Source organism: Pelobates fuscus, chromosome 9, assembly GCF_036172605.1.
Source record: "Pelobates fuscus isolate aPelFus1 chromosome 9, aPelFus1.pri, whole genome shotgun sequence".
NCBI classification, from domain to species: domain Eukaryota; kingdom Metazoa; phylum Chordata; class Amphibia; order Anura; family Pelobatidae; genus Pelobates; species Pelobates fuscus.
The window spans coordinates 146,836,529-146,851,028 of record NC_086325.1 but is presented as its reverse complement, the minus strand read 5'-3'; the positions used below and the strand labels follow the sequence as shown (position 1 = coordinate 146,851,028).

Genomic DNA, 14,500 nt, shown 5'->3' with positions numbered 1-14,500 from the left:
CCCCCCTCCCTGTCCATTTATCCCCCCCTCCCTGTCCATTTATCCCCCCCTCCCTGTCCATTTATTTCTCCCCCCTCCCTGTCCATTTATTTCTCCCCCCTCCCTGTCCATTTATTTCTCCCCCCCCTCCCTCTTCATTGATTTCTCCTCCTCCCCCCCCTGTCCATTTATTTCCCCCCCCTGTCCATTTATTCCCCCTTCCCTGTCTGTCCATTTATTCCCCCCTCCCTGTCTGTCCATTTATTCCCCCCACCCTGCCTGTCCATTTATTCCCCCCTCCCTGTCCTCCCCCCTCCCTGTCCATTTATCCCCCCCCCTGTCTGTCCATTTATTTCCCCCCCTCCCTGTCCATTTATTTCTCCCCCCTCCCTGTCCATTTATTTCTCCCCCCTCCCTGTCCATTTATTTCTCCCCCCTCCCTGTCCATTTATTTCTCCCCCCCCCTCCCTCTTCATTGATTTCTCCTCCTCCCCTCCCTGTCCATTTATTTCTCCCCCCTCCCTGTCCATTTATTTCTCCCCCCCCTCCCTCTTCATTGATTTCTCCTCCTCCCCTCCCTGTCCATTTATTTCCCCCCCCTTCATTTATTTCTCCTCCTCCCCTCCCTCTCCATTTATTTCTCCTCCCCCCCCTCTCCATTTATTCCCCCCCTCCCTCTCCATTTATTCCCCCCCCCTCTCCATTTATTTCTCCCCCCCCCCCTCTTCATTGATTTCTCCTCCTCCCCTCCCTCTCCATGTATTTATCCCCCCCCCCCCTCTCTATTTATTCCCCCCACCCTCCCCTACCTCTATAGTAGCGTGGCCGAGCTCTGTATCATGGTCCGCGGGTACAGGGAGCTTTTGATCCTGTACCCGGCGGACTAACAGGAAGTGAACACCAGTGTTCACTTCCTGTTAGTCCGTCCAAGTACAGGAGACAGATGCTCCCTGTACCGGCGGACTATACTGCGCTCGGTCACGCTAAAGAGAGGGAGTGACAGGAGGGAGCGCTGAGCGCTTCCCTCCTGTCAGCCCCCTCCCTCTCCTCATGCTGTGCCCGGGCGGTGCGCCCTCATGGACGCACCAGCCCGGGCAAAGCTGCAGCCGCCTGAGGCTCTCTACAGAGCGCTCGGGCGGCTGCAGCATTAGGAGGGCCGGCGCTCCTGGCGGCGCCCCTTCCCAAGGGGCGCCCTAGGCGGCTGCCTAGTCCGCCTTACAGGTAGCGCCGGCCCTGGTTTAACCCCTTCCTCACACCAGAACCCGGCGGGAGGGGGTCCCTGAGGGTGGGGGCACCCTCAGGGCACTATAGTGACTGTATCTTTAAGCAGAAAATGACATCATACCGGATAGCCACAAGGCTCCTGCATACCACCCTAGGTCAGCTAACCCTCATTACTGAGCTAAATAAAGAAAAGAAAACAACTTAATCATGTATTATAAAACGTGCCCTACCCTTAAAAATTCTAAATAAATCAGGGCAAAAAACACACAAAGGAGAGAACGCCTGACATGCGTTTTTGTGCTAAACAATGCACCTTCATCTGGGGCCATCGACAGGTGCACTGTGTCTACCGACTCTTTTAAAAGGACTTGCTGAATCCTTTTCACGCCTACTCCTCGGGCTACAGCAATTAGGTGCAGGTAATAATACAAAGGACCAACTCTAAATAGTAATAAGCCAAAAGAGAAGTGAGCAGTGAGACTGCAGGGGGCATGATCTATACACCAAAACTGCTTCATTAAGCTCTTTTGGTGAATATAGTGTCCCTCTAATGAGAAATAAATATAGACTGTAAGCTCACTTGAGCAGGGTCCTCTCCTTCAACCTATCGTTCCTGTCAGTTTTTGTAATTGTGCTATTTATAGTTAAATCCCCTCTCTTATAACATTGTAAAGCACTATGGAATCTGTTGGCGCTATATAAATGCCAATAATTAAAGCGCCAAGTTTCCTCAGCACCGGGTCGCGCTCCTCATCTGGCGATGTAAGTAGATCAGAGGGACCACATGCGCAGAGGCGCTCTTTGGGTCTTCCGCATGGGAAAATATTGGTTCAATACTTTCCTCTGGGTTTTAGAGGATGCTGGACTGCAGGAAGCCCTTCTAGTGGCAGTCTGGTAAATCCCCGCTCTGGTCTCAAAATAGTTTTTTCTCACTTGTGCCATTACAGAGAGAAAATATTCCGAAGCATATCAGACTGATCCCACCCGTAAGGGCAATCCAGAATATATATTTATATTTATTTTCTTTTTTTTGGTAAATTAGTTCCATTAAACTAGATCTTTTACTTTCAATGATTTTTGCATATGGCAGATTTAGTTAGTTAGAGTCCAGTGGCCTCGGGGTGCAGAGGATGATAGGTTTTACTTACCTGAAGCGGTTTCTTGTTGCCACCGCAAAATTCTTCGGGGGACCCCTTTCAGCTCCAAGCGCTCCACTGAGATCTATGGAGGAACACTGTTGAAGCCTCCATAGATTGATGACTGTATCCCCCAGAAATCACTTGTGATGCTGCTGGGATTGGACAAAAGTTGACAGTGGAGCCCCGTCTTTTGTCAACCTCAGGCTTGTGCATAAGACAAAGTAGTCCCTACTTTGCCTTATTGTATCTTTGGCTTGCATTAGTGATGCTAATAGTATCTCTTTACGAAATACTGAAAAGTTACAGAGCCACTTTAAACCATGTGAATTAAACTTGGGTCTTTACTTTTTCACAGAAAAATGTTACAAAATAAACATACAAAGCTCACAAAAATACCTTAATATTATTATTATTATTATTATCACACAACGAACAGCTTTAATTGAAATCATTCTCCAAACACGAGTGACTAACCCACTGAACTACATATAGTGGCAATAATTTCATCATAGTATATTTGTAATGGTGTATAATAAAATCAATTCTGATATAACCGTTAAACTAATCTGGAGTTAATATTCTAAATATGAATTCTTCATCTGGTTGAAATTTTAACGATTATAACAACCAGCAAGAATGAGTCTTTAGGTCTAAAAATCACGATTTAAATAGCGTCTTACAGACTAGTGACTTAAATAAGGATTTAAATCAAATATATAAATCACATACATTCTTACCAGTGGGTACTATACCTGTATCTTTTATATGTGGTACTGCACTTGTACACTCTTCGATTTGTTTGTTTGTTTAGAATTACGTATAGCACTGGATATATACAGTCTTGTACGTAAGCAAGTAATGGCATCTGTTTGCTAGTAACCATATAGCCGGCTTACATGCCAGTCTTACAACAATCATGAAACTCACAGCACGGATGCTCAGAGTAAAGCAAACCCCAATTCTCAAATGAACAGATTAAGTACAAGTAAATCTTGGTTTTAGTCTGTTTATGTTCATAGAAAAAGAATGTTGGATATGCACAAAGGTAGAACACTATGCCAACTGCTAAATATCAGAACCTAAAAAGAAGAAGATGGGCTACATAAATACATTCACTGATTGTTGTAAATCGTTACATTACAGCTTTTTAGCCTGTTAGCCAGTCAGGTAAAGGTGAGTTCTGGTGGACTGTTTATTCCAATCAAGGTATCCCTTCTCAACTCAACATCACAAATGCTAGGTTTCCCAAAAAGTCTCTCTCACTCTCGAACCTTTGACTACCGTGAGTGCCACAGCACTTCATCCATTTATGCTATGCATGCTGGGAGCGTGTAATTCCCAGGTCTCTGATTGACAAAGCTCCTGGCTCAGTTAAAAATAACTATCTTGGCAGATTATGGCAAAACTGAAGGGTATGAAATCAGGGACAGCATCCTAGCACCATAACTATAATACATGGTTAAACTGGCTATGGTGCCTGGAGTGTCCCTTTAAATGCATTGCTTAGAAAATTGTAAATAATTGTATTCACACCCACTGGCCTTTTAACTCAAACCTGCAAGGTTCTGGATCTGATAATCGTCCATTAACAAACATACCTTTAGCCTCTTGGAGTTGACTTGTTCAGTATTAGCGTTAATGCTGAAGTTTAGCGCCTCCTTTTTCCTCTGTTTAGTGTTATTTGGACCGCGTCCTCGTACTTCTTGCGCATGTTTATCTGCACTTTGTTCCACTCTATGCCTGAAAGAGAAGCGGTGGACGGTGTATGATCAAAAATTTGGTTCTCATCTCGTGAGTAGGTTTTAAGACATTAGCTCTGTCCAAGGGCTCCACCAGTCTCTTAAAATGTCGACGGACTTTGCTAATGACATTGAAAATGTCTGCTTTACCTGGGGAACCTTGCTGCCATATTATGAAACCAATACTAAAATAAGTTCAGCAGTAGCTATTCGACCAGAGTTGAGTATAAAAGGTCTACCTGTGTCCTACACGCTGCTGGCTGAATACAGACAAGAGTTCAGCTGCTTCCTTGGTAAGAGATTGACACTCATTCCTTAGCTTCAGGCTTTCCTTCCATAAGTGTTCTGCTTCGACTGAAGAGAAAAAAACAAACAAGATTTAATCAGTAAAAGGTGAAAGAACTTCGATGACAGGAGAGGAAGGATCAGATTAATTCCCGTGGCAGAGATTACAACAGGTTAGAGATATTAGATGGATCCCTTGATACATTGTCAAATCTCACAGTGTAGATCCAAAAATATCAAAATAACAAGTTCACTTTTGGGGTAAGGAATGCAGTTTTTCTTAGTGAGGGAGTAAAAGAGATCACAGAACCATTCAGAGAGCACAGACGCTGGAAGTCGACCAATCGCACCCCATATACTCACCAGTGGCATGAATGAAGGTGTAATGTATATTATCATGTTCGTTCACTAGTGTGTCTGGGAGAAGTTGAAGATACGTTTTGTTTTTTTCTCCCATGTACTATAAAACCAAGGAAAGGTTTGCAGGTGCGGATCCTCTGTATATTCTTAGTAAATATGGTTCAGTGGTTGCTACGCTCAGAGTAAGATTAACCATAAATTGATCCAAGGTGGCAGCTAGGGCTAGACAGGGACCCCGGAACAACGAACTTGCTTCGCCCCATTAACCACACCTATGTGAAAAATTGAGGAGGACAAACTGTGAACCTCCATAGTGCCCGGTGAGATTATAGTCCTTCTCTGGCTGCACTGCATCCAATATCTAACAATTTTCAACTAAACAAAAAGAACCATGCCCAGAACCATTTTATTATGGAATCGGAATGGTTAAAAGAATGTTTTTGTGTGACTTAGGAGTCTTGTCAGGTCTCTGCCTCCGGGCCGCTCGTGGCAGCCTTACTTACCCAGTCACCGTGAGCAGCGCCATCTGGACCCCGCCGCCGTGATCCAGACTCAGTGTTTCTGATGTTGCACGCTCCAGAGCATCATCCTTATATGTGTGCCAGACCCGGTCATGTGACCCGAAACACAGTGATGACCTCAGAGACCACAAAAGAGTGAACAAACACCTTCCATGTGTTGTGGTTAACACTAATTGGAGGTTAGCCAATCAGACACACAATGTGTGTATTTAACCCATTAAGGACACATGACATGTGTGACATGTCCTGATTCCCTTTTATTCCAGACGTTTGGTCTTTAAGGGGTTAAGCTAACCTTCCACCCACCCCCCCCTTGCCTCAGTGCCCTGTTATGGTCTTTGTTTAGCCCAATAGCGTGTTATACTCTGATTAATTGGTTACCGAACTTTGGCTTGTCTTACATTTACTCTGTTTTCTCTGCTCTCTGACCTTGGCTTGTCTGTTCGTTTCGGTCTCTCGATTTCCTCGACTATTCTTTTGCATGGCCCGGCCATTCTAAGGACCGGTATTGCAATTCTGTCTGTTGTGTCCTGTCTGTGTTGGGTTCCCTACCAATCGTGACAAGTCTGACTTGTTTTTATAATACTATATAGCGTTGCGCATAGCAGTTGCAGCTAATGAACCACTGAGTGTACTTAAAGCTACGAGTCACTGCTTGAAGCCAAGAGTCAGTTGGACAGCTCAGAAGATTCCTCGATTAACTCAGCACCAGGTCCAGAGAGGGAGCAGTCACTCCGTATCTCTTTTGTACACATATCTATATATATTCAGGTAAGTGTAGATGTAAAATAATGAAGTATTGCAGTTTCTTGTAATTACCATTTTTATATTGAAATAACAGAAGTGTGTAGCGACAAGCTTTCAAGAGTTACTCCCTTTATCAAGTCTACATGGAATAAAACAGCAAACAGGCAATTTTCCTGCATACACATGTCTAATTAAAGAATTGCTATACATTCTGGAGTTGTCACAATTTGAAGCTTTACCTATATACAGTCTTCTAAATAAAGAATAATGATTTCTATATATGGAGGAATGCATGACTGATTGATTCTTACAGGGTTTGTACTGGACCGGGGGGGTCATTTGAGTGCTTGGCACTGATTGCCTTTTCAAGCATAAAGCGATGGTACGTGGGAAGGAAGTAAACACTGCCTAACAAAGTATAATAGTTAATTGGGTAACCACAAGCTAGAATTTGCAAGCTTGTGAAGGTTTCAATGTTTTCTTTATGGAATTAAATGATTGCTTTCTTTGAATATTTTACTTTGCTCACAAACCTCAGAGTTGTTTTTTTTTGTTGTTGTTTGTTAAACACTGTAAATCTATTGTTTCATTTGCAATGCCCTGTTCGACATGAGCAATTAGGTGTGTGTGTGTGCCTCGGTAAACTAAGAATAAACTTACCTGGAATCCAACACGAGGCGAAGGTCCCTACTCCCCCGTCTGACGTCACTGCCTCTCTAGCAAGGTCCAGTCAAATACTTCTCATAGAGAGGCATTTCCTGGGACCATTCTCCCCAGCTCAGAACGCATGCACGTGCTCTGAGTCAGGAAGAGGAAAGAGGGATTTAAATATATAATAAAAAAACAAAAAAAAACACAGAGGTAGGAGGAGTGGGAACTTTGAAATTTCTAGTCTTGCATGCGCGCTCTTATCACTGCCTGTAGTGATAGAAGCTGATAACGTCTATCGCTAGCGTGCATTGCGCGCTGACAACAAACGTAATTTTAGCACAGACTTTATATTAGGCAGCCGGAACAGAGTCGCATGCGCCGCAACTTATCCCCAACACAAAAGTGCAGATATCTCTGTATATGGAGCGTTTCAAGCTGAAACATTGCACATACGGATTCCTACCACCATGACCACTTCTAAAAGCAGAAGTGATCATGGCATTTGGAGTAATCCTTTAATAAAGGGAAAATCAGGCATGCAGCGGTGCTGGTTCCAAAATAGATAAGATTAGGATTCCTCACAGTTGCATTGTAATGCAGCTTCTAGCATACAAAACAGAACTCCGTGGAAGGTACAGAATTAATTCATATTTATGACACTTAAATATCATTGCAACAAATACTTAAAAATACTCTTCAAAAAAATCTATAATAAAAAAAATTACAAATCAACGCAGAGAACAATAAGCTTCTATTAAAAAAATATATAAAGTACACTGAATATCCATAGTCCTATCCAGAGCAATCCAGATGCAACTTGAAGCTTTGTTCGCTCTTTAACACTAGGATTGGCACAGGAAATACAATATGTATTTTACCACTGGCAGTGATCTGTCCCTAATGAAACGTTCTAAAGTGTTCTATAAACAGCGCCCATTACACTTAGTAAAACGATGCTCTTTAGACTTTCTATTGGCCAAAAGTTATGCTGGAGTTACCATGGAGATAACACAGAAGGCAGCGGGGCAGATGGAAGGTGATTTTTACAAATTACAGCAGCATGTTCCTCAATCCTTACTGGGTCATCAGGCAGCGGGATCGTTGCAGGATCTCTCTGAGTATGGCATTGTAAAGGAATTCTTCTCCTCATAAGGAAGCGTGTTCAAAAAAAGAGATGTTAAGCTCGCACCCGGGAGGGGAGTCTACATCTAACTGTTTATAGTACAAGAGACTGACTAGGGGCTTTAAACAGTCATCTTTGCATTCCGTGAACAGAGCCAAGGTTCGGAATTAACGATTACACCACTTACAGTACAGATTGGTTCCTTTGCTTTTTCACTTTTCCTTCCCAATGACCAAATAAATGGTATTCGTAGAATTGAAAAGGGGAAAAAAAACACTGGAATTTATTGGTTTTATTTTTAGAACACCAAATCGTACAAGAGTGACAACTGAATTGCAAGATTTAACCTAAAATAGCAGAGCTTTAACTATAGCCGAATTGGAGATTTTTGTTTCCCCCCCCTCACCAGTTACTGTTGCCTAAATTTAGCAATCAGGACTTAAATTTTTTACAGTTTGGTGTTAAGTGAATAAACCCAGCGAAAGCTGATCTTTAACAGAACTAGAATTAAGAAGATGTAGTAAGGAAAAAGTCAAGCGTTTAAAAGGCTTGTTTTGTGTATCGAGGTGAAGTTTAGGACAGCCAGTCGTCACCCAAGGACCAGTCTGGCAGCATGATACCTGGGTAGTAATTGGTATCCCCACTCGCTTTTAGATAATAAAGTTCTGCACGGTACCTTTAGCATGATGCTTACTCTGCCCTCCTGCAGTCACTTGGCATGATGTGAATTTGAATGGGTATTAAGGTATGGTAGCGTTAGAAAAAACTCCACACAATGCCATTAGATCTTTATCTGTTTGGGATGAATTTACTAGGATGTGCTATTTTTTACATTGATTTAAAAATACATTAAAGGGACCCTACAAGTACCTTAACGAATACTACAAGTACCAATGCACTCCATGCAAAGTTATGGCGCAAATACCAATTTTTAGACATTGCTCCTACCATATGATGAGACAGCCTGTACTACAGCTATGAACTACGTTATTTATCATGCAGCATACGGGTTGTGAGTAAAGAGCCTTCAGGTTGGAATGAGAGAGATCCCACAGCTCCCCAGCAATATTTCACTCCATGAGCTTTCTGCAGCTAATTGGGGGCAGCTGGCATTGCTCACACAGGATTAGAATGGGGGGCGGACACTGAAAGTTGAGATGTTGTAATTCTCAAAGTGCAATGAAGATATTCCAGACCAAGTCAGAATTGTCAAATATCCAGTAACCACAATGTCTCGTGACCCATCTACAGGTAAAGTCATTGCAATCCACAGGTGCTGAATGCGGAGGCAACAGGTTCAGGTTGTTACCTCCCAACAAATCATCCGGCAGGAGTGAGCAAACTAGCCTCGTGAAAAAATGCTCACTGGGACAGTGTTCTTACAAATACCTTTGAATCTCATAAGGAGGTGTCTCGTATTTGGCCTTTAAAGGGACACTATAGTCACCAGAACAACTACAGCTTATTGGATTTGTTCTGGGGAGTAGAATCATTACCTTTTTTACAGCTTTTTGCTGTAAACACTATCTTTTCAGAGAAAATGCAGTGTTTACATTACAGCCTAGTGATAACTTCACTGGCCACTGCTCAGATGGCTGTTAGAGATCCTTCCTGGGTCATGGCTGCCTAAAATGCATCCAAACATTCAGTATATCCTCCCTCTGCATGCAAACACTGAACTTTCCTCATATTAATTCAATTAATCTCTATGAGGAGATGCTGATTGTCCAGGGCTGTGTTTGAATTGTGCTGGCTCTGCCCCTGATCTGCCTCTTTGTCAGTCTCAGCCAATCCTACGGGGAAGCATTGTGATTGGATCAGGCTACCACTTCTGCTGATGTCAACAGGCAGTGAGCAGGTCTAAAGGAAACAGGCACAAAGCATGCAGCTGCAGACTTGAATACATGTAAGATTTATTATATTTAAGGAGGCATGAGGGGACCAGGGTGGCTAGATGGCGGTTTTATCTCTATAGGGTCAGGAATACATGTTTGTGTTCCTGACCCTATAGTGCTCCTTTAAGTCATGACTATCTGGAAAAGCCTCTGAACCAGCAATCACAAAGAGTCCACTTGTTCCTTGTCCATCAGACTTCAAGGTCCTCAAACATCAATCACCTGCTCAGCAATGTTCCCACGTCCTGTTATAGGAGAGCCTGATTTCAAGACAATGAGCATCCTTTACTCTGTTCAGTTTCTAATTTAAACGCCCCATCACTCAGTAAGTAGCAGGTGATCGTATAAAGTTAGGCAGAATAAAAAAAATAAAGCACTGCATCTAAATATAGTTTTAAAAAGGGCTAAAATCAAGGAGCTCAGCTTTGGCACATTGGCTCTCAGCCATGATTTACAGGATGAGGAACACTAAAGCATTAGGATTTTTTGCCATATAAAATAATAAAATTAAAGGGACACTCCAAACCCCTTAAGCACTTTATCTTGCTTAAAATTGTTATGTGTAAAGAGTGTGTCCTGTTTTTTTTACATTTTGTAGAAAGTGCAGATTTCAATAGAAATTGACACCTTTTATAAATTAACCTGGTTACACATCCCTGACTTTAGCTCACGTTACTTCCTGGTTTGTTTAGCTCTGTAGAGCTTAAAGGACCACTATAGGCACCCAGACCACTTCAGCTCAATAAAGTGGTCTGGGTGCCAGGTCCCCTAGTTTTAACCCTGCAGCTGAAAACATAGCAGTTTAAGAGAAACTGCTATGTTTACACTGCAGGGTTAATCCAGCCACTAGTGGCTGTCTCCCTGACAGCCACTAGAGGCCACTTCCACGATTTACACGGAGTAAATCGCACTTATTTGACGCTGGACGTTCTTACGGAGTCCAGTGTCAAAAAAGATCCCCATAGGAAAGCATTGAGTAATGTTTTCCTATGGGCGGGTTTGCATGCGCATTCGGCTCCACTCGGCAGTTGACGTAGATGGATGAGGAGAGGTCACCAGTGCTGAGGGAGCCCGGCGCTGGATTAAGGTAAGCAAATAAATGGTTAAATTAACCATTTATTCACCACTAGAGTTGAGCGAACCCGGACTGTAAAGTTCGGGTTCGTACCGAACATTATGGTTTTTTTGGACCCGAATATCACTGTATGTTCGGGTTGGAGTTTGGTGTTCGGCGATTTAATGATGCGTTTTGAAAGGCTGCAGGGCAGCCAATCAACAAGCGTTTGACTTGTGTGCCCTTAGAAACCATCACAGCCATGCCTACTAATGGCATGGCTGTGATTGGCCAGTGCAGCATGTGACCCAGCCTCTATATAAGCTGGTTACTTAGTATTATTAAATTATGCCCCTACTCACCTGTGGCTGCTCACTGTTAAAAAACAAAAAACAAAACATTCCCCCCTCCTGAGCCGCCACCCGCGACGCGTGAGTGGGGGCTTTTAAACTAAAGGGGTGACCTACTGCCCCGCCCCCACACCTGAGCGGCAGTTGCGGGCACTAAATACCAATAGGGGGGGACCTATTGTCCCCCCCCCCCGGGCCCCCACCCCTGAGCGGTGGGTGGGGGCCCTAAATATCAATAAGGGGGGGGACCTATTGTTCTCCCCCTGGCCCCCACCCCTATGTGGTGGGTGAGGGTCATAAATAAAAATTGGGGGGGGGGGGGGACAACCTACTGTCCGCCCTGGCCCCCACCCCTGAGCAGTGGGTGGAGGTCATAAATAAAAACTGCGGTTTTACAGTAAGCAGTCACTGGCTGCTCACTGTTTGCTAGACACGCCCCTACTCGCGGTATAGCGAGTAGGGGCTGAATTTACTAATACTAAGTAATCTTTACTTAGTATTAGTAAATGTGGCTGAAAGACCAATTTAGGTCTTTCAGCCTCTTGGTAGATAGCTCCCTAATACCGTGGGAATTAGGGAGTTATGTACTAAGCGGCTGCTTATGTTATTTTAAGTGATTTCCCTATCCACATTTGTTTGCAGGGCACTTGTCCTACTCTTACCCCCATTTTACTTCCTTTTGCAGCCCTCTAGCCCTTTCCAGGACTATTTTAGAGGCATTTTTGTGCCCAAAGGTTCGGGTCCCCATTGACTTCAATAGGGTTCGGGGTCAAGTTCGATCCCGTACCCAGACTTTTTTTCAAAGTTCGGCCGAACTCGCCGGACCCAAACATCCAGGTGTCCGCTCAACTCTATTCACCACGGAACAGGGCCCTAGTCACCTAAACGGTGACTAGGGCTCTATAGCGTTAGGAATACATATTTGTATTCCTAATGTTATAGTGTTCCTTTACTCGAGGCAGCAATTGCTCAGAGCACCTGCCTTGCACAGACTTCTCATTGAGCTGCATTGGGAAGTCTGATTGGACAGCCACAGAAAGTCCGGGCGGGGTTAGAATGGGAGAGCTTGCAAAGGTTGCAGACAAGAGAACTGGAGTTTTTGCAAGCGTTTTTTAGAAATATATATAATGAGGAAAAAATGCTTAATTAAATGCATGCAACTTTTCTTTGGGGCACATCTACTATATATGCTTTTTATTTACTTTGTAATTGGGCAGCAAAGTGTCCCTTTAAAGCATAAGTTCTTACTTTTGCATCACCAGAACAACTTTAACCAAGTCTGGACAGTATTCATTGGATGAGAGTGCTACTTGTCGTTTAAGAATTTTTTTTAAAGGTAATAAAGACCAAACTTCTTGTTTAATCATAGACACACAAGCATGTCTTCTGAAACTTTCAAATTATATATTTTGTATCGTCAAAATCAGTTGTGGTAAAAGGGTAAATAAAATAATAATTGCAACTATTGCTTGAATAACGCGCATATAAAAGGCAAGTTAATTCAAAAAAACAGAAGGTGTGGTGGAATCTCGGTAAAAATAAATTTAGTAGGCCGAGATTACCACGTGGCATGTGTACGTGCATATGCTGACGTATCGATCAGTTGGTTGCACGAGGCAAGATACGATCAGTAGTGTACGGAGCATGTGCAAGAATACAGGATATAGTATTCCCCCTCCTCCATTGTGCTGGACAAGCCATGCGGTCAAACAGGAAGTTAATTCTTATTTGTGTTGATTGGTCAAGAGAATGTGCGGGTGGAGCTTAATATGGGAGGAGTTATATGCCTATATAAGGAGCCTGCACTATTGTCCGGGGCTCAGAATTTGCTGTATTTTGGTGACGCTAGTCCCTCTGAGTCCCGATCGGTGATCCAATAAAGAATCTCTTCCTTCCTGAAGAAACCTGTGTCCATCTCTCTGTGCTTGGCTTCCGTCAGTTTCTCCGGTATCATTTGGTGCATTGGCCGGGAAGCTCATCGTTCAACGGTAGCTGAGAGGCAGAGGCGTGAGACGGTCTATCTTTGCCCACGTTCTCTACGGCTGCACCCCTGAACTTCTGCGTGGACCTCCCTTCGTCTCGGCGCCACTGGTCTGTTGTCCAGGAGATCATCGGCCTCTACGTGAGAAGTGCTGGGGTGTCCCCGTCGATGAGTGTGAACTCAGGTTCAGGAACGAGGAGGTAAGATAACTGCTGTTTTAGACGGCAGGACCCGCTAGGGGTATACCGATTGTGCGGTAGGCCCAAAGGGGTTTTTGAATCTGTATCTGCCCCCTCTGTCGGAGGGAAGGAGCGAAGGCGCACCGCTCGATCGAACGCTCTTTAGTCAGACCGTTTGATTTGGTTAGTCAGGCAGGGCGCTCTGGTGTAAAATAAGCCCTAGCCGGACACCGGTGTCTTGTCTAGACTAGCGTTCTAGGGTGTATATTACGTTCGCTAGGTCGGAGGGACCGGGAGACTAAGCGGCGCCTGTGTAAATTCGGTTCGCTAGTTCTCATCCTATCTGGGCTAAGTGGGAAGGCGTGTAAATTTGGAACCCACTAGACTTTTGATAGTACGACTAAGAGGCGCCTGTGTAAATTCGGTTCTCTAGCTCGTTGTATAGTGCGACTAAGAGGCGCCTGTGTAAATTCGGTTCTCTAGCTCGCTATATATGTGGTGATTGGGCAGTGTGGCTAACCAAAACGGGTGTATATAGTTTTAGGTAGTCCATTCAAGGTACTGGCCAATAGTTTAGTTGGGAATTGTAAATGTGTTAACGATTGTTTTAGTAAAGTGTATATCTTGTTAGATAGCGCGAGCTCAGCCGTCTAGCGAGAGTGTTAATAGTGTGTTGCTGTATCATAGTGCACGGTACCATAACCCTGTATATTTACTGACATTGCATAATAAGTACTAATCATTGTCGTCCATTGCATGTTTAACACCATAACTACTAATAATTGTATTGTGACCTTAACTTGTGCTTTGACCTATGCTAACCGTACTGTAACCGCTATTTGTAAAAGACGATGTTACTGGGGTGTGTTATAGACGGGTAATTCGTATATAGAGAATTATAGCGTGGGTGACTGTATAGTTACGCCAAAGGGCATAATATTGATTATATAGTGACTGGTGTAGCAGCTGTGTGTGTACGGGAATTCCCTGAGTGTTTATTGTGTTATTGTGTACGTTTCACTTGGTAACCGTACCACGTGGTGCTGTTGCCAGAGGAAACGGGTGTGACTGTTGAATAGTACGCGTGTATAGTAATCGTTGTCGACGACGTTCCATTGTTAAATATGGGTGCGTCGCAGTCAACGATTCCGGATCCCTTAGGATGTATGGTTAAGAATTTTAAAAAGGGATTCAAAACCTGTGATTTTGGGGTTAAGATGTCTTCTGTGCGTTTAGTTACTTTGTGCACTAGGGAGTGGCCTACTTTGGTTGC

General features: G+C 43.7%; 1 protein-coding gene and 1 long non-coding RNA gene across 2 annotated transcripts in view; one reads left to right on the top strand and one right to left on the bottom strand.

The window, feature by feature from the left end:
• Positions 1–14,500, top strand: part of LOC134573160 (uncharacterized) — a 201,180-nt gene that overhangs the window by 49,838 nt on the left and 136,842 nt on the right. The window lies entirely within an intron of this gene.
• The window catches only part of LOC134573154 (uncharacterized), a 141,034-nt gene that overhangs the window by 79,453 nt on the left and 47,081 nt on the right, over positions 1–14,500 (bottom strand). The window contains exons 5-6 of the mRNA XM_063432686.1: positions 4,321–4,435; positions 3,941–4,082 (exon numbers count right to left, since the gene is read on the bottom strand). Of these exons, the coding sequence (XP_063288756.1) occupies positions 3,941–4,082; positions 4,321–4,435 (257 nt within the window). The remainder of the gene's footprint in view (positions 1–3,940; positions 4,083–4,320; positions 4,436–14,500) is intronic.